Source organism: Mirounga angustirostris, unplaced genomic scaffold, assembly GCF_029215605.1.
Source record: "Mirounga angustirostris isolate CCGP_5_RB_7025 unplaced genomic scaffold, mMirAng1.0.hap1 SCAF_2, whole genome shotgun sequence".
In the NCBI taxonomy this organism is placed as follows: domain Eukaryota; kingdom Metazoa; phylum Chordata; class Mammalia; order Carnivora; family Phocidae; genus Mirounga; species Mirounga angustirostris.
Genome location: NW_026991710.1, coordinates 18,013,230 through 18,039,554, shown reverse-complemented (window position 1 = coordinate 18,039,554; position 26,325 = coordinate 18,013,230). Strand labels below are relative to the sequence as shown.

Genomic DNA, 26,325 nt, shown 5'->3' with positions numbered 1-26,325 from the left:
TAGTAGTAAGCTCTATCAAAACATAGATTTCAGTCCTTAGCGATAGTTTCTAGAATGTGCTTTCCAAATATCTTCTAGTAGAGTGGCTCCTAGCATTTGGACCAGCTGCCTAAGGATCTTTGGGAGATTGTATGGAGGAAAATGGTGGGTCCCATATATTAAGAACTCCTGCAAATTAGTAGAAAAGAAATACATGATCTATCAGAAGTATGGGCCAGTAATAATAGGTAATGTCTGCTGAGCATGCCAGATCCTGTCCTACGTGTTTTAAGTTAATTCATACAGTTCCCTAATGAGATCATTATTATTATCCCTCTTTTGTGTCTGAGGATGTGGGGCATGGAGGCTTATTAATTTCCATGAGGTCACTAGCCAGTAAGTGATAGAACCGGGATTTGAGCCCAGAATGTCTGACTCGAGAGCTCATACTTGTAACCATTGTGTTGTAGTGGTCAAAGGACATTTCCAGGAAGGGGACACACATTCACAATTGGAAATGCGAATTAAAATTTTGAGGTGCCACTTTTCACTACTTAGATTCAGGTGTGACTTTGGTAAGAATACTTCACAGTCGATGTGTATACTTAAATCCTTCCCTCTCTCCACCCCATTCATTAACTCAAGCACCTCTCCTGGTGGGTGTTCAGGTACTCTGTAGCCAGCTCCACCTGAGTAGAGGACCCACCCACTCAGTGCCTGGACTTCTGTAGAGCTGTGTGCCCAGTTACACATGTTGATGTAAAGCAATCATTTTGAATAATTGGTTATGCATCAATAGAAAACTAATGCAGACCTTTGAGGGGTTTTCTCTGTTTAAAAGGATTTCCCCCTTCTTCTTTGCCCTTGGAATTACTACTCGTTTTATTTATTTATTTATTTATTTATTTATTTATTTATTTATTTATTTATTTTAAAGATTTTATTTATTTATTTGACAGAGACAGCGAGAGCAGGAACACAAGCAGGGGGAGTGGCAGAGGGAGAAGCAGGCTTCCTGCTGAGCCGGGAGCCCGATGTGGGACTCGATCCCAGGACCCTGGGATCATGACCTGAGCCGAAGGCAGTCGCTCAACCGACTGAGCCACCCAGGCGCCCTCGTTTTATTTATTTTTTAAATAAAGTTCAGAAACCTTTCCCTTAATCATTCCGCATTTCAGCAACATTTAAACTCTGTGTTGGGGCGCCTGGGTGGCTCAGTCGGTTAAGCGTCCAACTCTTGGTTTCCGCACAGGTCATGATCTCATGGGTCATGAGATTGAGCTCCTCATCGGGCTCTGAGGTCAGAGGGGAGTCTGCTTGAGAGTCTCTCCCGCTGTCCCTCCCCCAACTTGGGCCTGCGTGTGCGTGTGCTTTCTAAAAGAAAGAAGTCCTACAAAAAACCCCCTCTGTATTTCGTTTGGATCAGTCATGTATCCCACATGTAGCATTTTACACTTAGACCTCAAGGACTAACACTACGCATGAATCTATGTATCCTTGGTGTCTCTCCTAGCACACAGTAGGTGCTTCAATATATTAATGCGTAGTAGGTCCATCATGAATTTTAGCTTAAAAATCAAAGATTCAACCTGAAAAGACCTCAGTATGCTCCCTAGAGAGCCTTCTTTATTTGATTAAAATGCCAAATAACTTGCTTTTTATTGTATCATAACTATTAAGTGTCCAGTGTTCTTTATGATGTATAGAAACCTTGAAAAATGGGGCTCCCTTTTCTCAGGGAGCTGGTGTGTTCATAAGATGAAGTGTTCTTTAATAAAGAGTTTTTCATTTTTAGGCATTTCAGACATATATCTAGCATGGCATAAAAACCCGTTTTGTTTTTCTTAACCAAATGCTATTTAAATACACACAGACATACTGTTTAATGTCAGCAGAGAAATAGATTATTTCCTTTTTGTTTACAAAACTGCTGAATAAAGAATCTGAAATAATTATAAGAAAGAACAGGCCTTAAAAAAATGTCAGGTCTTTGATTAAAAATGCGTGGAAACTTGAAAGGTTATTTAATGAACCGTTTGAATAGTTAAGTGCGACCATATGCCCAGGTTGACACCTGTTGTCTTCATGTAATTATTAATGGCACCTTGTGTTATTCTCAAGTGTCTGTCTGATGATAAATTATATTGTGACCCCTGCATTACAATGTTATCAGCTGATGTCTTTGACTTACTGTCTCATTTTAATTATTCACAGATTTGCCAAATCTGTGAAAAAGATATTAAAACCAAATGATAAAAAACACCCACATGTTTTCATGTCTGTTTGGAAACTTAGAGGTTTTTTTTTTTTTATCATGGAATTCAAAAATTTTATTAGGATATGCTGGGTTTACATGGTTTTTTTTTTTTGTTTTTAAGTTAGTTTTATACATCTTCAAACTGGAGACATGTCCTTTTTTTGTTTGTTTTATATACACGCTTATTAGACATTACTTATTTTTTTTTAAAGATTTATTTGAGAGAGAGACAGAGATAGCGAGAGAGAACACGAGTGGGGAGGAGAGGGAGAAGCAGGCTCCCCGCTGAGCAGGGAGTCCGACCCGGGGGTCGATCCCAGGACCCTGAGATCATGACCTGAGCCAAAGGCAGATGCTCAACCGACTGAGCCACCCAGGTGCCCCTAGACATTATTTTTTTTTATTGTGGTAAAAGACACATAATTTTTCACCATTTGTAAGTGTATAATTCAGTGACGTTAAAGACCTTTGCAGTGTTATATATAAACACCGTCACTGTCTATACCCACAGCATTTTCATCATCTCCAATGTAAACCCTGTACCCACTATATAATAATTCCCTAAACCCTCTTCCCCTGCTCCCTGCACCCTGACTTCTCTTCTACTTTCTGCAGAGACATTTCCTTTTATTTAATTGTAGTCATTTTTCTACCAGTTCCGTTTTTTTTTTTTTTTTTAATTTTATTTTCTAAAATAATCTCTACACCCAACGTGGGGCTTGAATTCACAAACCTGAGATCCAGTCTCATGCTCCACCAACTGAGCCAGCCAGGGGCTCCACTACCTGTTCCTTTTTTTTACCCCCTGGAGCCCCTGTTATTTGCATATTCTCCAGATTTCGTCAGGTGCCTCCCAGTAGTGTCCGTCTTGTCTTTTATCTACTGAGTTTTAAAAAGTCAAGCCATGTGATCTCATATGTGGAATTTAAGAAACAAAATAAAGGAGTAAAGGGGGAAGAAAAAAAGAGACAAACGAAGCAATAGACTCTTAACTACAGAGAACAAACTGATGGTTACTAGAGAGGAGGGGGTGGGAGGGTGGGGGAAATAGGTGATGGGGATTAAGGAGTACCCTTATCATGATGAAAAAAAAGACACTCAAAATCCTCATTTCTTAGGAAAATGCATATTAAAACCACAGTTAGATACCACTGCACATTGAATGGCTTTAAATAAAAAAAAATTCTGACAGTACTGCGTGCTGGCGAGGATGTGGGACAACCCTCTTACGAGTCTAGTGGGAGTTCAGAATTGTACAATTCCTCTGGGAGAACAATTTGGTAGTTTCTTATAAAGTTAAACATGCACTTACCATATGAGCCAGCAATCAGACTTCTAGAAAATTACTAAAAGACTGACATATGCTCACACAAAAACCTCTGTTCAGATATTTATAGCCTCTTTATTCATATCACCAAAATTTGGGAGCAACCCAGGTGTCCTTGAGCTGGGGATTGCTAAAGTGTGGTCCATTCCTACCATGGAATACTACTCAGCAAGAGTGATCACCTATAACACTCCAGGTGTTAGAAATGATCTTGTAGCTTTCCTGGTTTCCCTGCCCACCACACGTACCAAATAGCATTTTGTGTGCTCTAAAGCCTTTGATGCCTTTTATTCAGTTACTTATTTGTTTACCTCTTCCAAACTCAAGAAATGAGCAAGACATTTAAATGGACACCTTACAAAAGGATATATAGGAATGGTCACTAAGCACATCAAGAGAAGCTCCACTTTGTACTGACAGAAGTACCAGTGAGATACAGCTTCAGACCTCCTAGAAAGGCCCAAATCAAATAGACCATCAGACTTTGGAGAGCATGTGGAGAGAACTGGAACCATCACACATAGCCAGGGGAACTGTAGGAGAGTACAACCACTTCGAGTTCAACACCTTATATATACACTACCCTGTGACCCAGGAATTCCAACCCTGCAGGTTTATTCAAGAGAAGAAAACTTACGTCCACAGAAAGACCCACACAGCAGTCTTACCGTAGTCGGAAACTGGAAACCCAAATATCGATCAACAGGGGAATAGTACACAAATGGAAGTATATTCACAGAGTAAAATACCACTCAGAAATAAAGAGGAACAGGGCGCCTGGGTGGCTCAGTCGTTACGCGTCTGCCTCCGGCTCAGGTCATGATCCCAGGGTCCTGGGATCGAGCCCCGCATCGGGCTCCCTGCTCCGCGGGAAGCCTGCTTCTCCCTCTCCTACTCCCCCTGACTGTGTTCTCTCTCTCGCTGTGTCTCTCTCTGTCAAATAAATAAATAAAATCTTAAAAAAAAAAAAAAAGAAAGAAAGAAAGAGGAACAAATTAGAATACAACAGTATGGATGAATCTAAAAAAAATTACATTAAACAAAAGATGTACACATACAAACTGTGATAGATGTCCCTCCAAAAGGCCAACCTAATTTATGATGATGGAAGTCGGAACGTGGTTTCCGTGGGCTGGGGGGGGGCGTCATATGGGGAAGAGCAGGGGAGCAGAAAGGGGCAGGGAGGAATTTTCTGAGAGGATGATGATGTTCTCTGTCTTGTTGGGGTGGCAGTTACAAAGGCATGTACAATTGTCAAGTCATCAAACTGAATACTTCTGTACATTTTATTGTATGTGTGTTATACAGCTCAGTAATGAGGCTAGAATTGTACATTAAAAAAATAAGCCATGTTCTCCCCCCAAATTTTAATTTTGTATGCTGTTATTACATCTCTGTAGGTTGTCTGACTTCTTCCTTCTTTCTCTCTTCTTGTGTAGTACTATTTTATGTCCCATCTGATAGTTCCATGTTAAAATCAAACACAAATGGAGACCATTCTTCAAAATGCTTTGAACAGACAAAACCAGTTAGTCATACAAGCAAAGCTTAATTTAGCTTATTTTGCAAGACAAGTGAGGTTAACTTGACCTGGGTCACTCCTTGCTTATGCCTCTGAAAATCATGAGGAAAACTAAAATAGTTCCCCCAAACTGATAAGCGGTAACAACTAGCCGATTCCCTTTCTTTCTTTTTTTTTTTTTAAAGATTTTATTTATTTATTTGAGACAGAGAGAATGAGAGAGAGAGCACATGAGAGGGGGGAGGGTCAGAGGGAGAAGCAGACTCCCTGCAGGGCAGGGAGCCCGATGCGGGACTCGATCCCGGGACTCCAGGATCATGACCTGAGCCGAAGGCAGTGGCTTAACCGACTGAGCCACCCAGGCGCCCAGCCGATTCCCTTTCGTTTCAGAAAATTCTAACATTGTAACCAGTCACTACGGAGAGTAAATACTCACCGCCTTCACACTATAGAAGCTGCTTTAGAACAGTGCACCTCAGAGCCTCATTCCATGTTGGGTGTGAGTGCTGTGGGTCGGCAGACTTTTTTGGGCGTGTGCACGATGGTGTCAGAGGTGGGATCCTTAGACGCTGACCCCTTGCGACCCCGAGGCCTGTGAGCAAAACTGGTGTCCGTTCCCACCGAGCCCTTTGTGCTCACTGTTTTCTCTCACTGACCTTGGGGTTTCTTGGGTCAGTCTCTAGGATCCCGGCTCTGCTCTGGGTTTTGAGCTGTCCAAGTTTACTGACAGCACACTTGCTCTCTGTTTGCTGAAGCTCCTTTGGTAAGTCACCCTCCCGTCTGTAAGGGGAGAAACCTGTGATTCCCTGGGATTTAGGCAATGGTGGACTTACCCCATTCCCCGTGGTTTGTTTTAAGGAATCTAAAGGCAGAGATGGTTTCCATCTGGTCTAAATCTTCTTTTCCTCCCTTAAAGACTCCTGCGTCTTACATGATGTATCCCCACAATCGACCAGGATCTTGTGCCTTTCTGGAAAAATGGGTGGACCTAACAAAAGCATAATTTGGAATTCTAGCCGCCACTTTGGGGAACCTACAGTTTAGAAAAGATGATCGAATTTCAGGGCGCCCTTGAAAAGAGGATCCCGAATCTCTCAAAAACAATGAAATGTATTCTTTGGTTGGTTAACAGAGGCCTTCAGAAGACAGCATGGCTCTCAGATAGCTTTTCGAAAAGAATCATTACAAGGAGACAAAACATTGAAAACAAAAGCTCTGACCTGACCCTCCAGCTAACCCCCTCTGCACCTGCCTGTCCTGAAGCTAACCTTCCATTCGATCTCCCCCCACCTCCCCGAACCTCCTAAGTTCCTGATGTCCTTGAGAGTAAGACCATCCCGTGAACCGCGGATCTCAGCTGCAGGAAAATGTAAACCCTGGTCTTCACCTGAGCTCTGATTTGTAAAGGATTGTCCAGGCCTACAGACAGATCAAACTAAATTTATAAAGACTTCAAGATTCTTGTTGGAGCTTCTGACCCTGGATTTTCTGCTTTATATCAATTCGTTTACATGGGTAAAGAGTCCAGGAGGCGTCGAGAGGTGGCTCCATTGCAGACGATTGGAAAGACCCCTCCAAAAAGTCTTTGAGGATCCCACCAAACATGCCTCAAAAGAACAACAACAATAAAAAAAAGTGAGAAAAGTAGGTCAGTCACTCCTTGAAGCTATACCCAGGATTTTTCCTGTGAGAATCAATTGGGCCATGATACAGTCCTGTAAACAAAAAAGGGATGCATCAGTTGCAGACTTTCGATTTTGCTTAGAAGAAATATTTAGAGAGCGTTTTGGTCTCCGGGACCGCGAAGCCGGTAATGCCTTGTCTGTTCATTTTGTTAATGGGCTTCTCCCTGAGCTTCCTGATTTATTAAAGAAACATAAATTAAGACGGGAGATCACTCCCCTTTCTGAGCTCCAACATCTTGATGAGCATTTTGAACGAATTTTAGAACAGTGAAAGGGTTATCAAGCAAATAAACTCATGGCCCTACAATTAAAGCAGCTACAGGGGTGTCGACTGAACTTTAGAACTAACTTTGTACATTTCCCTATTGACAAGGATACTTGTCAAGACTGTGAGCAGAAGGGACATTGAAAAAAAAAGACTTTGCCCTCAAACAACCTAATTTTCCAAGAAGAAGGAGCACTCAACCTTCAGATCCTCAGGATAACAACACTGATGGGGCTGAGGAACCGTCTGGTAAGCTACTCCCAGTAATTCCTATAAATCATCAGGGTGAAGTGAAATGAAACTTGACATAAATGAGATCTGCCCTGTGCTGGTAGATCTCAGAGGTCCTCTTTCTACTCTAAACCCCACCATGATACGCCAGGAACTTCCTCAGGGTAACAAAACTGTTGTGGTGTTAGGCGTCAAGTTCAAAGAGTTCCTTTATCAGAGCCCATAACTCCTTCCCTTGGCCCCTTCCCTGAAAACCGTGCCTTTCTCTTAGGAGACACCGACTCCGTAAATCTGCCAGGAGGATACCTGTTCTCTAAATTTGGAGGCCGTGTACATTTTGTCTTTCCCCAACCACATGAATCTGTTAGCTCAGTTTTCAGACTTGGGGGTCTGACCTCATTTAACTCCTCAGGTGAACTTTGCTAGTGCGTCCCACCAGCCGGCTAGAGCTGAGACCACTGCCGAGCCCTCCCACCACCACTTGCAAGCTCAGGCTGCTAGAAGAGTACCCAGGGGTTTGACACAGCTGTGAGGTGGGCCGAGGCAAGATTCGGGAAACCCCAACCACGTCAGAGGACCCAGTAGCCAGAGAGGACGCGGGAACGATCCAGAAGTCTGCTTCTAATGACCTGTGCCCAAAGTTTATAAAGAACAGAAAAGCAGTGAATCACCAAAGTGGTCATTAGGCAGAGTATTTACTGTGCACACACCAGACGACTGTTTGCAAACCAGGAGCCCTCAACCCCAAACATGGGATGGAGCTCCAAGATGGCTTCTAGGAGTGGGAAGGCAGTGAGTGTTATAATATTAAGACTTTTCTTAAAATAGAGGAATTGGTTAGTGGTTACCTCATATCAGTTTGCGGGGACCTAGGTTAGTTTTGCTTAAAATTTTCAAATGCATAAGCAAGAAGTGACCCACGTTGACCTGGAGCTTTTGCTGTTAATAACATTTTACCCCTTTATCAGTTGCTCTTTCTTTCTGTGTGTGATAAATCTATTTTAAATCATTTGGCAGTGTAATGCACACATCATAACCCACTGATCTTTTTAGTAAGGTGATTTTGACTTTCTTTCCATCTTTAGTCTTGATAGTATCATTTGAATATCGATGAAGATAGGGTTTTGTTTGCACTTTTTACTCAGTTAAAAAGCTCTCCTCCCCAATTTAATTTAATCATGTATCACTGGAAGTTTAACTGCTTCCCTTATAAATGAGCTGGCAGCTCATGAGAGCTGGGAGCTGCGTGAGTGATCATTCTCCATGACACATGAATGAATCCCACCAACCTTTCCTAAATGTTAAATTCTGAGAGATTTAGCATTTCTATTGCCTTTAATTATGCCTCCTGCCATATAATATGCAATCTCCTATTGCACAACTTTTTATTTCAGTGCTGTATCATAGTGAAACCTTAATGTGTAAACATTAAGCCGTAATTAAGGATCCAGACTTAAAATTCAACCACGGTTAGTGTGTGTTCCAACAACAATAACTACTGATAAATTCTTAACTTACTCCTTTTCCTAGCAGCTGGAAATTTCCTTTGATACCAATTTTAAAATGGTCCTAATTTTAGAAGGGTGAAAATGTGGAAAACAGTAGCCTAGGACACTTCTATTGAAAATTAAAAGACACGAACTAGATATGTTCTGGTCGAGTTTTTTATTCTTCCCCTCCCCCCAAAAAAGAAATTCCGTAAGCTTCAGAGAGAAGGAGTAGCGAGAACAGCACTGAGGTTTATACTCCTCATCTGTACCATGGGAAGCCGGGACATTGGGAACGTTGTAGATGCTGTGTTATTAATTCCATAAGAGGGATCTTTGAATGCAGAATCTTAAACCCAGCCATATTTTTATTTTATTCATTTATTGAACAGATATTCTGGGCATCTTGCCAGTTGGATCCTCTGGGAAGCACATGCCAAGTGTACAGAAGGGGTTAGAAGTACAAGATTTGTACTGATGGAAATACATCTGGAAGATGAAGGGAAATGAAGCAGAAGTGGGCAGGGCGACCCTTCAGGCTGGGATGGAGGTCTGGCCTCTGTGAAGGGAGAGGGGGAAGGAAGGACAGTAGGGTAGGACAGTTGTGCGGAAGTCTGGACAGGCGCTGGTGCAGAGATCGCCCCTTGGGGAGTCTGGGCTGGCCAGGAATGGAAAGCCCTGTCACCCCCACTGTGCTGAGTACTCAGCCAGCATTGCGTACCAAGTGGATGGACTCTGCTTGGAAACTGAGGCAGATCCCTCGGACAGCGGCAGCTGGAGGCTCTCTGCTAACTGCCTTCCTGTTTAGGGTCACTCTTGAAGGAGGATCTGCGGAGCACACCTCCTTACCCACAAGAGTCTCTTATCATGTACTGGCGTCGTTAGAATCTTAACTCTGCCACTTGATTTGAATCTGAACCTGGACAAGTCACCGAACTTGAAATAATTTAGTTTTATTTTATTTATTTTTTAAAGATTTTATTTATTTATTGATGAGCAGGGAGCCTGACATGGGACTCGATCCCAGGACCCTGGGATCATGATCTGAGCCAAAGGCAGATGCTTAACGGACTGAGCCACCCAGGTGCTCTGCAAACTTTAGTTTTAGAGAAAATAATACTGATGTCGTAGGGTGTTTATGAAGAGTAACTGAGTACACCCATATAAAGAGAGGTTGCACGATGGACTCACTTACGTGTTCACTGTAGGTCCACTCCTGTGGGGATGCAGAGATGGTCATGTTCGAAAAGATCCCTGTGTGGGATTCACCCAGTCATGGGAGACATGGCAAATACACAAGTCCCTGAACAGGGATTTCACAAAATGCAAAGTCCTTGTTAAAACAAGGTGATGCAGCAGAGTTGAGGGCAAAACATTTTTTGACACACTGGAACTAAAGCCTACCACCCAGAATTTTCTCTTGCAGAGCTGAATGAATGGATGCATTGAGTTCAGGGGACACCATTGGTGAACAAACTGCTAATACTTAGGGCAAAATGTGTATATCACCGATGGTGTGCTGACTTAAATGTGGTTTTAATATAAAGATTGATGAGGATTTTTGCCCTCTAGTAGATACTTAACTCTTACTTGCTAGGGAGAATTAATTTAGAAAAGAACACTTGATTTTCATTTGCTGGAAACCAAAGAATAAACTGGGACAGAGTGTGCTAAAACAGGGCTTGACAGACTTTTTCTTTTTCTGTAAAGGGCCAGATAGTAAATATTTTAGGCTTTCCTGGCCACGACAGTCTCTGTTGTCACTACTCAACTCGGCTGTCATTGCAGGAAACCTGCCACAGACAATATGTGAACAAATGGGCATGGTCGTGTGCCAATAAAATTTTAAAAACATTGAAATTTATATTTCATGGAATTTTCATGTGTCATAAAATACCATTCTTTTGATTTTTTTCCCAACCATTAAAAATATAAAAACCATTCTTAGAAGCCCACGGGCTGTCCCAACAGGTGGTGGGATGGATTTGGCCACCCCCCGGACTAGAGCTTCAGCGAACGTGGGAATAACCAGTTTTCATTAGTGGGATAAATGAAGCAAAGCACTAAAATTGATTTTTGAGGATTTAGCATATCTGATTTTAGCTTCTCACAGGTGGTCCTAAATTTTTAGAACATGTGCCTATTGCAATTAGTGACTCAAAAGCTTAGCCTAGCCATATTGTCTATTTTTCTTGTATTTGATAAAGATGTAGCAATAACAATTATTACTCTACATAATAAATCTAATGCAGAATCAGTTTGTGTTACTTACTACAGTTTGTATTGCTTGAGCAAATCAGAGATGTCAAGAGATGGAGAATTTTAATATGTAAACGCATACTTTCAGTCCTTAGTCTGTCTTCGATCTTTCTGAGTGAACACCTAAAAAGCATTCTCTCTTCCCATTCTGCAGCCCCTCATCTGCATGATATCCCATTTTGTGGATCCTGTATTCCATCAGGACCAGACTTCTGTTCCTGGAATCAACCTAAATATCCAGTCATTGAGTTTTACAAATAATAGTGCAATGAATACTTTTGTTGTATAAATATATAATTGCATAATTTAATATATAACATGTATATTGCACACCTGCAAATTTATCTTTAGGTTAAATTTCCAGAAGGGGAATTAATGGATCAAATGCTGTAAATGCACTTGTACTTTTGCCTTCCATAGTGATTGTATTGATTGATAGCAAAATATGAGTGGTTGTTTCCCTCTAAATACAAAGTGTGTTATCACACTTTTCTTGCACTCCTTAAGTGAATCATGGTACCTTGTTTTAGTTTTAACTTGCATTTCTCCCATGATTGTGGTTGTGTATCCCTTCATATGATTATGATCCATTTGTATTTACTTTCACTGAACTTTTTATGGCCTTTGCTAGTTTTTCTATTTTTTTTTTTTTTAAGAGCTCTTTATATATTTGGGAAATGAGGCCGTTGTTTTTGGTAGTAGTCATAAGTATTTGTTATCTTTTGACATTGCTTATGATTTTAAAATTATCAAACTTTTAGGGCGCCTGGGTGGCTCAGTTGGTTAAGCGACTGCCTTCAGCTCAGGTCATGATCCTGGAGTCCCTGGATCGAGCCCCGCATCGGGCTCCCTGCTCGGCAGGGAGTCTGCTTCTCCCTCTGACCCTCCTCCCTCTCATGCTCTCTGTCTCTCATTCTCACTCTCTCAAATAAATAAATAAAATCTTTAAAAAAAAAATAAAATTATCAAACTTCTAAAAATGTAGTCCTGTTTACTCTTTTTCTTAGTCCTAGAAAATCTTTAGTTATTGTAGCTTCTAAGTCTGTCTGCTTTCATTTTCTCTCGCTATGTATTTTTTTGGTCTGTATGAGACTGCCCTTGTTTTAAATATGACATTTTCTTAGTCTTCCCCCTTTCTTTCCTGAGGATACTTGTCATTGGATTTAGGGCCCACACTCATTGAGGACGATCTCATCTCGAAACGTTCAACTTCATTACATCTGCAAACATCCTTTTCTAGTTAAGGTCATAGTCATAGTTTCGGGGTGGGGGGCATATCTTTGGGAGGGCCACCGTTCCACCCAGTGTAAGAGCTCTATTTGATTATTTTCCTGATTTTCCCCTCCAGGGGTCGACTTCAAGAATTATATTCCTAGCGTTTGATCTGAATATTTAAAGCTCTTAAAATGTATTTTCAGTTCCTCTCAAAAGGAAAATTATTCTGTGTCTTCTGCCATACGGGGTGTGGGTGCTGTGCGTAGCCATTCCATTCTGGGACTTGCAAGAGCAAGTGACTGAGAACTTGTAATACTTAATTTTTATTTTTTTCTGCTCCATAAACTTTTGATTTTTTTTTTTAAACATGTCTACATTAGGTCTTACTCCCTTTTTCATGTTTCAGCCTAAATGATATATTGAACTAACTTGATAGCGTGTTATATGTAACAATGGACATCGAAGTCTTCTTATAGTGTTTAAATTCAAGAGGCACGAGCCCAGAAGAGTGTTCCTAAGCATCATCTATAGATCAGGTGGTGTTATAACATCGTTAGTATAGAACAGAAATGGATATACATAAGCTTTATAACTTTAGTCAAGTTTTATACTTTTCATTTAGTTACCTTCTGGAAAGTTTGAAATTTCAAAGATGTCAGCAAAAATATTGATTAGAATGGGTTTTAGGTTTATAATGATACATGAGATTATGCATTTGCTCGCTGCACAGTCCCCAGTCTCAAAATTGAGTATAAAAACTGTCTGCAGAGTAGATTTATTCATACCGATCCTGTTTTCTTGCGCAAAATCCTTAAACACACCAAGTAATGGATAGACTGAATATATTAACATGAGGTTGTAAACTGTATTTTTAAGGTTACAGTTATAACTTTTTAAGTGTGATGAAATGTCTTCCTTTTTATTCTTCTCAATAAAATCTATCATTTATTGTACTAAAACCTTTATGACCGAGCAAATGACAGTCCTTTCGCTGCAACAGTACTGAGTGTAATTCAGCGGGCGCCCTGACAGTTTTTCATAAGCTCCCTCCGTATTTGGGGATCATTCTTCACCCAGACACCGAGTAGTCTTGTCACTGAGCCTGTTACCTGGTAGACTGTGTAGTTTTCCTTTATTTCTTTAGTTCTCCGTTTATCGGTGATAAATTCTCAGTCACCGTCAAGTTTGTCAGTTTTGCTCATGAAAACACAAATACAGAAACGTAAAAGAAGCTAGAAGATATCTTGGTGGTCATTCTGGTCTGATTTTTTCCATCTTAAAAGATGTGAAATTGAAGTCGAACTAGAGAGGTGACCTAAATCATTTATTGCTGGGGGCGTGGGGAGTGGGTCTCTATTAAAACTCTGGGCTCTGGATCTCAACACCATTGTTCATTTCTCTTCTTTTAGTGCCTATTCATAGTGCCTGTTAAGTTGCAAACTGTCGCTGCATAAACATTTCTTGAACATAAATAAATAAACGTGAGTCTTTAATCTCAAAGCTTAAAGTATTCGTTTACTTCTAAGATAGAATTATATGGAAATTAACTCAATTTCAAACTCTCCCTAGTTATGGAGATTCTTATGTTTATCATCAGGAGAAAAAATATTTAAATAGTAAGAGTTGTCTGCTAGGTATTTCAAAAGATACTACAAGATTATAGAGAATAAGAGAGAAACTAACAGAAGCCTCATCAGTAAGGTATTGATCCATTAGGGTCTGTTTTTTCCCAGTCTTTTTTTGTTGTTGTTTGTTTGTTTGTTTTTGATCTCTGCATAGATTCTTTTCAGTTAGTGCTATCAGTTTTGTTTGCTTCTGAACTGAGTGTAAGCATTTTCCTTTTTATCAAGTTCCCTCTGGAAGAATCCTTTTTTAATGGATGCATGAAGTTTTGTTTGAATGTACCATCATTTTACTCTTCCTCTTACATAATGCTGAAATAAGGTCATGGGATATCCTTCTTGTCAAATTTGGCGACTTGTTTAGGAGTGATGTTTTGGGCAGCAAGGTGGGAGGCTCTTCACGGTGCACCATGGGCTGCTTGAGAAGGCTTATTTCAGTGACGTCGGTGGCCATGAGCCAGACTGAGTTTGCTTTTGCCCTAGCCGACCACCTCACTTGAAAAACCTTTGCAATTTTGATTAGAGAAAATGGTATTGTATTTTAATTGCAGTGTTTTCAACCACCACGTTTTCTGTTTTCCAATAGTTGACCAGGCCTTGTCCTTCCTTTAGCAACGGCTTGAGGGAGATGCAAGATATTACATGGTAATATACCTGGATTGCCAGAAACATTAAAATGAGGGAGGATGTGTGTTTTAGAACCAGGGAAACCATCTGAAATTTAATGAATACTCATTGAGTGTGTCATACATTTCCTAATCTCTTTCTAGTGTTTATGAGGTAGATATTTTTCTTCCTGTTTTATGAATGAGGAACTCTTACAGAGAGGTGGAGGGACTGGCCAAGATCAATGGAACTTGAAAGCAAGAGAGCTGAGCTTCAAACACAGGTATCCTTGACTGGAGAAGCTGCTAATAATCATCCCACAAAAAAGGCTCTGAAATGCGCATCTGCATGAACAGGGATTTTGTTTTTAAATTCCACTTGTATCAAAAGAAAAGCAGATGTCAAATGGCTATTTTTGTTTGAAGACAAATAATTAGAGGTTCTTTTTTAGAATAATAAAAGTAGATACAATAAAAATGAATACCTGAACTCTTAGGACCCAGAGGCACTCTGTTATTTGCATATACACAGAATTGCTGCGTTGCAGTGTCTGGGGGGTGGGGAGGGGGGCACCGTGCAACTTTGTACCCCGTGTGAAGGGCGCTCCTCAAGTGCAGCACAGTCTGTGATGGAGGACGTTCTGCCCGCGAGGCCAGTAGCATGTCTCTGGACCTACGTTGACGGATGTTGAACGTGAGGTCTGGAAGAGAGATTTCCTGGGTTTCTGATCTGGTTCTGGCATTTGCTGCTGTTACCTTGGGTCGTTAACCTAATTAATTCTTCTCTGCCTTGGTTTTCTCATTTTCTTATCTCGATGTCCTCACTCCTCCAAATCAGATAGCTTTAGCATTTTCTTTTTTTTTTTTTTTTAAGATTTTATTTATTTATTTGACAGAGAGAGACACAGCGAGAGAGGGAACACAAGCAGGGGCAGTGGGAGAGGGAGAAGCAGGTTTCCCACCGAGCAGGGAGCCCGATGCGGGGCTCGATCCCAGGACCCTGGGATCATGACCTGAGCCGAAGGGAGACGCTTAATGACTGAGCCACCCAGACGCCTCCTAGCATTTTCACTTTATGGAAAATCGTTCTTGGTACTTGAGCTACAAAAGGTGCCTAGAGAGGGAGCAAGATCATGTGCACGCCATATCTTCTTAGGCAAGTCCTGTCGTGGGGGTGGCTTGACTACGACCTCTTTCAGTAAGTCCTTGTTGTCAGGTCCTGTCTTTAAGAACATTGTCCTGATACATGAGATACAGCAGTGTGGTACTGTCGCCTCTGTATCTGATGTGAGGGTGTGCAAAAGCTTATTTTCACACACACAGGCAGTAGATTTGTATACTGTTAAATTACAAATAATATTCAGCATTGACATATCTAGCGGATGCTTTATTTCTTTGTAAGATCAGTATTTTATAGGGCATGTCACACATTTTTCCATTAAGTTTTTAAATAAGTATTCGACTTACATAAGTTGATTAATTATGTAAGTGTATGTGGCGTTCTTCTCATACTGAACTCGAGAGCTATTCTCTGCTCACTTCTCTCCCTTTTTACCTTAAAATTTTTAGTCAAATGTGATAGGAACAATTTAAGAGGTGACAAGAAGAGTGATCGAGCTATTTTAGGTGGTTTCTCAAAGAGAAAGAAGCTCCTATTTTTGTCAGGCATCTCAAAAACTGGCTAATAAGTGACTTCTTAGAATTCCTCATAGGTTTAAAAATAAGGAGCTAAATTATTTTGATATTGATGGTGTACATATATTCTGCAACTTACCTTTTTTTTCCTGTCATTTTTAGGATTCTGAGTAACAATAAAATATCCGAGCTGAAGAATGGCTCATTTTCTGGGTTAAGTCTCCTTGAAAGATTGTGAGTATTTTTTATTATATCTTATTGTTATTTTACTTACTGCACTTTTTTTTTTTGGTTTATTATGAGCTTTACTTGAGTGAGAGATAATACTTAGCTGCACTTTTATTTTAAGTCTGTTACTAAACTCTCGACTTTTCCAAAATACAAATCTGAGTTTTCCCAACATTTTATTATGAAAAACTTCAAGAATTTAACTTCAAGAAACAATTAGTTAATTAGATGTTGGCAAACTTTCTGTAAAGGGCCAGATAGTAAATAATTTAGGCTTTGTAGGCCATGTGGTCTCTGTGACAATTCCTCGATTCTGCCATGATAGTGGGAAAGCAGCAATAGACAATAAAGAAATGAATTGATGTGGAGGTGATGTTATTTGCAAAGCAGGCTGGGGATCATGGTTTGCTGATCACTGGCTTTTGGAGCATAGATGCTGTTTCGAAGTTCTGTCATCAAGTGTGCGTGGGCCTTATAAAATAGTCAAGTAGAATTTAAACACATTAAGGACGGAAACTTCCGGATAAACTTTGATATTTTATTCGTATGTCTTTGAATGTGATAATTGTGTTTTGCTTAGAAATTAGGTCGTTTTGTTTATGATCAGATATATTATAAGTAGTGCTTATTTTTTTTGCCTTGGATTTTGCACAGTGGATATTTAATTCGCTTGTCTTATGAATGATAGTCCAGGATCACATTTCAGATTCCCTTTATTACTCATACATTTAGGATAACATTTCAGGACATTCTTTTTTTTTTTTTTTTTTTTTCTGAGTTGGGTCCACTCCCAATGTGGGGCCTGAACTCACGACCCTGAGATCAAGAGTCGCATGCTCTAGGGACTGAGCCAGCCTGGCGCCCCTACAGAAACATTTCAGATGTATATAAGGTGTAGGTAATATAAGGAAGCTCTACTGTGAGCCTCCCCGTTTCTGTTGAATTACAGATTTCCCTTCTTAGTTCTCTTTGCTCTGCTTCACTTTCTTTCTGTGTGATCTTCCCTTGACCATCTGACCCAGTGGTTTCTACAAACTCCCACAAGACATTATTGCTTTGATCACAGATGTGTTATTTAAGCATGTACATAGTTTATTATTTTTAAAAGATTTTATTTATTTATTTGACAGAGAGAGACACCGCGAGAGAGGGAACACAAGCAGGGGGAGTGGGAGAGGGAGAAGCAGGCTTCCCTTGGAGCAGGGAGCCCGATGCGGGGTTTGATCCCAGGACCCTGGGATCACGACCTGAGCCAAAGGCAGACGCTTAATGACTGAGCCACCCAGGCGCCCCCATAGAGTTTTTATTTATCCTTTTATATACGTCTGTTCTTTTAATTGATCATATGTCTTAAAAGTCTTTTTTTTTTTTCTTCTAAAGTAGGCCCCACATGCAGCGTGGAGCCCAACACGGGGCTTGAACTCACGACCCAGAGATCAAGACCTGAGCTGAGATCAAGAGTCAGACGCTTAACCAGCTGAGCCACCCAAGTGCCCCTTAAATCAAAAGTCTTAAAGTTAGGTTTTTATATTTATATAAACATATATGAAAATAGCACATTTACGTATATAAAGTAGCAGTCCCTTCATATTTACACATACACGTGTCTGTATACATAGATGTGTGTACACATACACGTATGTAAAATGCTCTTGGCACAGCAGTGCTTAATGCTCAGATTTTCTCGTTTCTGTTTTCGTTCAACTCTTCCCATCCTGTTCCACGGAGGCCACGTGCCTCAGAGGAGGCTGGTCAGACCTCAGCGCCAGGCCTGACTAGGAAGAGGACAGTCCTTCACTCACACTCCAGGGACACAGGGTGAGGAATGGGCGCTGACCAGTTTAACCGAGTCAGGATTTGCTCAGGGCTCTTTGGGAAAGGAATTTCCTTACTGTCATCAGAACGGATGACCATACCCTCTAGAGGCTGCCCTGCCACTGGCTTGGGCCGGAGCCGACATCATGTCCCCTGGAGGGACCTTGCTGAAGCAGGGCTGCCTCTGGGCGGTTACAGTTATGCGAGGCGCTATGTTCCTGTTGGGCTTTCTGTTTCTTGTAAGAAAAGTCACTGTGCTTGACAGATAGTCTGAGCGTATAGCACATTGCCAGGCATTGAGTAGGTGCTTGGTCAATAATGGAAGGATCAGTGGGATCTTTTCTTTCCCCAGGAAGGACGACAGGGATGCCTAGGTTATAAATGGTGTCTGTTGTGTTTATAAACATGTTTTATTTTTGGCCCCTAGGGTTGCTCTGGTTGTTCATGTACATCATAAAAAGTAGGGGCATCATAGCTAATGGTCTGTGCTATGCTGTGAATTACTACCGTTTTTACTTTTGCTTTTTAATTTCATTTTGGCCTTTGACCTATTTTCCATCATTTATTGATGATAAATCCGTATACGTGATAGAAACAAACTAGGTTGCCACAAACATATTAGGTGATAGGAAGATACGGCTGTGATTGTTTTTAGCTAAGGGCCTGTTTATACCTGAATCCCAGAACACCGTATCTCTTTTGTAGGACCACAGATACAGATGTAGATAGATAGACTCACACATACATACATATATGTACATATATGAGAGTGGTGTGTGTGTGTGTGTGTGTGTGTGTACAAGACCAAGACCCCAGTGATGACTTTGGGATCTGGGCCATCTCTGTCGGGAAACATTTTTACCTTAGCTCAGCATTTCCTACAGACCCTTCAAAGCCCAAACCTGAGTCTTGGCCTCACGGTCACTGTGTGAGGGAGAGACCACGCACGCCTGGGTGGGACCTGTCCCCCTGCTGTCTTTGTGGGAGAACAGCACACTTCAGAAAGAAAGAAAAAGCGATGATATGGCTAGGCTCTTACTATTCTGGCTTTGAGAAGGAAGCATGGGGGGGCAAGAGCTCCAGAGGAAGCATCCTGTCAATAGGGCCTTTGTCTGTGAGCATGAGCTCAGACAGAGCTCCTTATTCCCCCAGGTTCCTGCTGGGACCAGTGGTTGGAAAGGCCCCAGAGGGCCTGAGACGGTGGCTGGCCCCTTGTGGAAATGCCCTGGTCTTTGGTCTATCTTGTGCTCTAAAAATGAGGTAAAACAAAGAGATCCCCTAGCCAGTGGCTTGACCCTTTGCCAGGAGTTCGTGACCCAACACGGATGAATGTCTTCTCAGGCCTTTCCTAGTGCAGCTCCATTCATCCTCTGTGGGCGTGGAAGGTGGGTGTCGGTGCAGGGTGATGGGGAGGGAGGCCCAGGGGGGAACTCAGGCTTTCCTTCCCCTGGAGCCCAGCACTGTCTTTCTTACAGTTACACTTTCTACTGTCTTGTTCTTCTCTGATTTGCTGTACTGATGTTAAAGCTAAAGCCTCTATAGATTTTGTAATTTCCATACCAACTCCTTGAGTAATCTCTTGATTCTTTCTACTATTTTCATAGCTCTTCTCATTTCCCTCTCTACCAGGTCATCTAACTTAACTAAAGTACTCTGCCTCTGTGTACCACTTGTCCCCTTCCTGTGACAGAATCCAAAGACTGTCTTGTCCTTCCTTCACATCTAGCAACTCTATTCTTTAAGTTGTAGTCTTTGTATTCTTCTGTGATTTTCTTCACTGTAGGATTCTTCTCATGGACTCTGGTTTGCTGTGGGATCTCATCAGATATCTGTGAATCTTAGGGGTCTTCTCTTCTGGGACTCTGCAGAGACTTTAGGACTTTGTCTTGGGTTCTCTGTGTATCAGACACAAGCTTTGTGAATGCAGTGGTTGTATTAGTCTGCTCTGACTGCAGTAACAAAATACCATAGACCGGGTGGCTTGAACAACAGACATTTATTTCCTCCCAGTTCTGGGGGCTGAAAGTTCAAGATCCAGGCACTGGCAGGGTTGGCTTCTAGGGCCGTGAGGGAAGGATCCGTTCCAGGCCTTTCTCCTTGGCTTGTAGATGGCTGCCTTCTCCCTGTGTCTCCATGGTGTTTCCTCTGTGTGTATGTACATCCACATTTCCCCCTCTTATAAGAACACTGGTCACCTTGGATTAGGGCCCACTCCAGTGTCCTCATTTTTAAGTTGATCACCTCTTTAAAGAACCCATCTCCAAATACAGTCCTCTTTTGAAGGAGGAGGGGGTAGGACTTCAACGTGGAATTTTGGAGAAACACAATTCATCCTACGACGATGATGTAGCATTTTTGTAGATTTGCTAATGTGTGTTTTCCTTGCCTGTTCCTAATTACTCTGTCTTGGAAGGGATGAAAGAACAGAAAAAAGGACTCAGTTTTGGCCACTGAGTTCCAGAAGTCCTACCTAATCCAATGTAGAAAAGAGATTTGAGAAAAGGTAACATAAGAGAAACTTCCTCCTTTTCTAGATACACATCCTGTGGACTCACTGGGGAGTTAGAGGCCCTGTAGGAAGAGCTTATATGCTGGTGGGTCTCTAAGAAGGTTCTCGTCTTTGCTTCCCCATCCCTACTGGGTTTAGGGGAAAGACAGGGAAAAAGACCATGTAATAAAAGCAATATATAGTTCTGGATCTAAGGGCAGAAGGCCTCTGAGGCCTCTTTCCTGGAGAAGAAGCAAACCCTTGAAATTTCCCAGGGCCCAGTACAATATAGGAGCAGAAGAACTGGTCACATAGCCATTGAGCCACATGGGCTAGGACAGTCTAGTAGAGTTTCCCAGGGGAACAGCAGAATGGCCCTTGCTGAGCAAAAAGATGGGGTTGTTCACAAAGAGCTAGTGCTCTTTCTACAGGAGACTACTGGTTGGCAGTGAGTGACTTAGGATCTGGGCTACTCAAGTCGAGTTCTGGACTGAAGACCTAGCTAGCCACATAAGTGACTTAAGGTTTTTGTAAATGACATCAGTTTCAAATTTTTCCGAATTACTTCAAAAAACACTATAGCTGATTTTATTCCTTCACTGCTGGTCATTCCTGTGCGTCTCTCCTTCGGTCTTCCACATGTGAACCTGAGAGCTTTTGGTGCTCCAGCACTGGGCTGAAAGCCACTCCCCTCTGCCCCGGGAACCCTCGGGCAATGACTGAGAGCAGATGGTGGGTAACCACCTGACCGCCTCACCTCTCAGGAGGGGTGACCCTGCAGCTGCTTTAAACTGTCTTCCACGGTTCCCCAGGGGACTGGAGGTCTCCTCACTGGTGTCCCTTGTATGGGCTTCCTTCTCATTAAGGGCTGGCTGGGTTGAATTAACTAGCAAATACACTTCAGAGATTAAGGAAATCTGCAGGTCAAGCTGTCCCTGTCAGTTCTTTTGATTTGAAGAATAACTTCTGAAGGGGATTCATTTTCTCTCTCTCTCTTTCTCTCTGATATAATAAAACAAGCCTGGGTGCAGATATCCTTCATTTTAGAGTATTGTGATTCTTTCTCTCTCTCTTTTTAAAAGATTTATTTATTTGAGAGAGAGAGAGCATGCAAGTTGGGGGAGGGTCAGAGGGAGAGACTCTTTAAGCAGATTCCCCCTCAGTGCAGAGCCCAACTCGGGCTCGATCTCACGACCCTGAGATCATGACCTGAGCTGAAACCAAGAGTTGGACTCTCAACGGACTGAGCCACCCAAGTGCCCCGAGAGTATTGTGATTCTTGTTATGTATTTGCAGTATTTAGTGACACCCCTCTATCGTCTAATTACAGACACTAAGAAGACATACCAGCAATGTGTTTGACTCCCTAGCTTCTGTTCTATCCCAAATGATGTGGTCACCATAGCTTCTTGTTCTAGCTATTGCCAGAGCTAGCCGGAGCCAGTAAGAGTGATGAGGGGTATTTAGCTGTGAGGCTTTGAGAAAGATTTCCTGGCTCCTAAAGAGTTACAGGAATAAAGAATCAACTCTTTGTCATAACTCTGTGCTTGGAGGTGGTTTGTGGACTTGGCATAGCCTATCACAATTGAGGGTCAGCCTGAAGGCCAAGTTGATATGCTGAGAAGGGCGGAGAAACCCCTTGGGCTGTCCTGTGTCTTGATTTCCCTTAATGCCAGAGAATTTCCTTTATTGCTGAAACATTTTTGAGTAGAAGTTTCTGATACTTGCAATTAAAAAGCATCTTTTCTGCTACACCTGGCATTCTTTCCTAAAGGAACTTACTCTTTTTCCAAGAACTATTAACATTCCTTTAATTTTGTTTCAGCAATTCTTGTGCACTTTTTCATTTATGTTTTAATGATCCAACATAGATGTAGCGATAGACCCTAAAGTTAGACTTTTGTTCCCTAGGGAAGCTGTGATTGGTAAGGGAAGGGGAGATGTTAAATGAAAAAATTGGGACTATAAATATCTTTTGGCAATGCCTGATTAATATGGCTATTATTAAGTATTATATAATATGTCAAGGAGTTTTTATTATTAAAGAAAAAGTATATCTTTAAATCATATTACAGTACTCAGTTATTCATGAGAGGTATAATGTAGAAACACATGCAGTACATCATTGGCCACAAATTTATGGACTGCTTTAGTTAAATCAGTCTTTGTTGTAGATGCGATTTAAAATCTGAAAAGGGAAACAATGTTTTAAAAAAAATGAAACTGACGTATATTTCTGTTTGCAGAGCTTTTTTGCTTATTCAATATGAGTCAAATATACGCCGACTGAATTTTCTCCTAAAATATCATTTCTCTTTGAGGTGTAGGATTGGGATCATTTGGGCCAGGGGGAGACAGGGACTAATAAGTTGGGCCTGATGATTAATTATACTTCCTGGAACTTAAAAAGTTGGGGACAAAAATAATTTTTATTATGAAAATTTTTAAACATACAGACAAATTTAAAGAATTAATGTAGTAATGTCTCATATCCCCAATTTACTTACCCAGATGCAATAATTAGAATGATTTGCTATCATTTTTTTCTTTTTCTTGGAACATGCCTGCACACACACGTTTGCTGAATCACTTGAAGGTCAGTTGCAGGCATCATGACCCTCTGACTTTATTGAGAAATGGGAGTGTTTTGAATGAGTTGCAGCCGTCTCTGTGTTGCCCGAGTTTATGAATATCATAATGATTTCGTAGCTAACTGTAATTTACCAAAAAGATTTTTGTAGTGAAAGTCAGGTAATATAATTCTGTCTCTCAGCCATCATGTACTTTTTCATCCATTTATCAGCTCTCATCATCCATTCTGGCTGCTATCACAAAATGCCATAAATGGGGTAACTTGCAAACAACAAACATTGAGTTTTCAACAAACATTGAGTTTTGGAGGCTGGGAAGTGCAAGATCAAGGTGCCAGCAGATTCAGTGTTCAGTGAGGGACTGCTTCTTAGTTGGCTGTACCCTCATGTGGAAGGGGACGAGGACACTCTGGGGTCTCTTTTATAAGGGCATCAACCTCATTCCTTAGGTCTCTGCTCTCATGACCTAATCACCTCTCAGAGGCCCCACCTCCTAATTCCATCACTTCGGGAGTTAGGATTTTAATATGAATTTTGGTAGGACACAAACATCCAGACCATAGCAGTGACCGCACTCTATAATGTATGTCTGTCCGTCTCACTGAACCAGATGGATGTGGATCCTGCCCTCGTGGAACTTCTGGTCTCTCAGTGAAGGTGGTTTAAGCAAATCAGTAGAGAGTGACGAGGGCCACAGCAGGAAAGTACAGGGCACTGTTGTTCAGAGATATTTTTTTTTTTGGAAAAAGGAATGCTGTTCAAGATGAGTAGGAGTTAGGCAAGAAAACCAGGGTGGAGGTGAGGAAAGATGCGGGGGGAGAGTGCGTGCCAGGGTCTGGAGGTGAGAGAAGTAGGGCTCTGTCTAGAAACGTCTTGAGATATGATTAGTAATATGAAGAGAGAAAGGCTGGCTGAGTGTTAAAGAAAGGTGTGGAGCAGAATGAGAAGTCGGAGTTAGGGCCAGGGCCATGGAGGGGCTTATAAGGTACTTTAAAGAGTTTGGACTTCATTCTGAGGGAATGTGGAGGTTTTAACCAGCACAGAGACAGGTTCAGATTTATGCTTAGGAAGATCACTTTATTATTTTTTTTAAGATTATTTATTTGAGAGAGAGAGTGAGCTAGAGCACAAGCAGGGGGGAGCGGCAGAGGGAGAGGGAGAAGCAGACTCCCCGCTGAGCAGGGAGCCCAACACGGGGCTCGATCTCGGGACCCCAGGATCACGACCTGAGCTGAAGGCAGACATGTAACCGACTGAGCCACCCAGGCGCCCCAGGAGGAACTCTTTAAATGGAGCGTGGATGAGAGAAGCAAGGACACCAGTCAGCACTGGTGGGGGTGATGACAGCGAAGAGGGAGAGGTGGATGGCTTTCACATGAAGTTGGAAGGCTGGACATTACCACATATAATAACTTTATCCAGTGAATAAAATTCATCAAACATGCAGAGAATTTGAAAGAACGGTATCTCTAGCACCTTGATTGAACCATTGCCAACTTCTTGGCCGGTTTGCTTTTTCTCTCTCCCTCTTGCTCTACGTGTAAATCTCCACGGTTATCAGTCAGAAAGCTGTGTTTAAATTGTGAAGTCTGGCTTGGCCGTTCAGAACTTGGCTAATTTCATAATCTTTTTTTCACGTGAGTTCTTTATCTGCAGCAGGAGTCCTATCTCCTAGGATTGATTGTGAGATCTTAATGGGATGATAGGTGTCCGATACCAACTCGCTGAAATTAGTGATTTGTGTAACTGAGGAGCCCAGAGAGTTAGAGCTGGACTTCAGGCTTGGCTGGATCCAAGAGCTCAGCATTAATTCTCTTTTCCTATCTTTTGGCTTCATTAGACAGGCTCTTATTTATTTATTTATTTGTTTATTTATTTATTTTTAAAGATTTTATTTATTTTTTTGACAGAGAGAGACACAGTGAGAGAGGGAACACAAGCAGGGGGAGTGAGAGGGGGAGAAGCAGGCTTCCCGCCGAGCAGGGAGCCCGATGAGGGGCTCGATCCCAGGACCCTGGGATCATGACCTGAGCCAAAGGCAGACGCTTAATGACTGAGCCACCCAGGTGCCCCTATTTATTTATTTTTTAAGTAAGCTCTGCACCCAACATGGGGCTTAAGCTTATGACCCCAATGTCAAGAGTTACATGTTTTGCCAACTGAGCCAGCCAGGTGCCCCCTAGACAGGCTCTTAAATCATGGTAGCAAGAGGGTCCTGGGGTTACCTCTTGACCTCTAATCAGACCAATGGAAATGGCCATTCCCTGTCCCCCTCTATCTCCTCCCCACTGCCCTAGACCCTAGGTTTAGTTGGACCAGGGTCATGTAATCCTGCCACGTTACTGAGACTACGGTGTTTGAAAAATCTGGTTGGAGGTTGATCAAGTGCCATACCTGGAGGGGTGGTGTTGGCGATTCTGTGGCACTGTTTGTACCATATGGTCTCTGAGACAAGTAGGGGTGCTTCTCCCCAGTGCAAGGGAGAAGGCAGCAAAAAAACAAAAAAACCCCAAAAACAAAAAAAAAACCCTAAAAAAATGTTCAGCACAGCAATTGAACATGAAATGATTGATAGCAGTCTTAGTTTGAGTTATAATTTTTAAATTCTGGAGCCTTTCATATGTGCTCTCCTTCCTTACCTCCACCTACTCTAAAGTTTTGAATTTTTTTTTTAAGATTTTATTTATTTATTTGACAGAGAGAGTGAGAGAACACAAGCAGGGGGAGCAATAGAAGGAGAGGGAGGAGCAGGTTCCCAGCTGAGTAGGGAGCCCGATGCAGGGCTCAATCCCAGAACCCAGGATCATGACCTGAGCCGAAGGCGGATGCTTAACCAACAGAGCCACCCAGGTGCCCAAGGTTTTGAAATTTTGAATGACTAATAGTCTTGCCCTTTCTGCTCTTGCCCTCAAAATGGAGCAGGTGGGTAGAGTCTCCCAAGGTCTCTGCCCTGGATGTGAACGCTTGGCCTGGTGCTGGTGGGCTTCACATTCGTGGGCCGGTGTCTTCACCTGAGTTTTCCCAGGAGCAGGTCCTGAGATGAAATTTTGGGTTCAGGTGGTTCATTTGAGAGGTGGTCCGAGAAATCGCACGTCTCAGGGAGTGGGACAGTGA

At 41.9% G+C, this 26,325-nt stretch overlaps 1 protein-coding gene across 5 annotated transcripts in view; it reads left to right on the top strand.

Annotated features, from left to right (window-relative positions):
• ADGRA3 (adhesion G protein-coupled receptor A3) overlaps positions 1 to 26,325 on the top strand; it is a 125,178-nt gene that overhangs the window by 18,961 nt on the left and 79,892 nt on the right. For 4 of the 5 annotated variants that reach the window (XM_064584336.1, XM_054508983.2, XM_064584337.1 and 1 more), the window contains exon 2: positions 16,252 to 16,323. In XM_064584336.1, the coding sequence (XP_064440406.1) occupies positions 16,252 to 16,323 (72 nt within the window). Of the gene's footprint in view, positions 1 to 16,251; positions 16,324 to 17,924; positions 18,136 to 26,325 lie in introns of those variants that run through there. The other variant, XM_064584338.1, reaches the window with a different exon arrangement.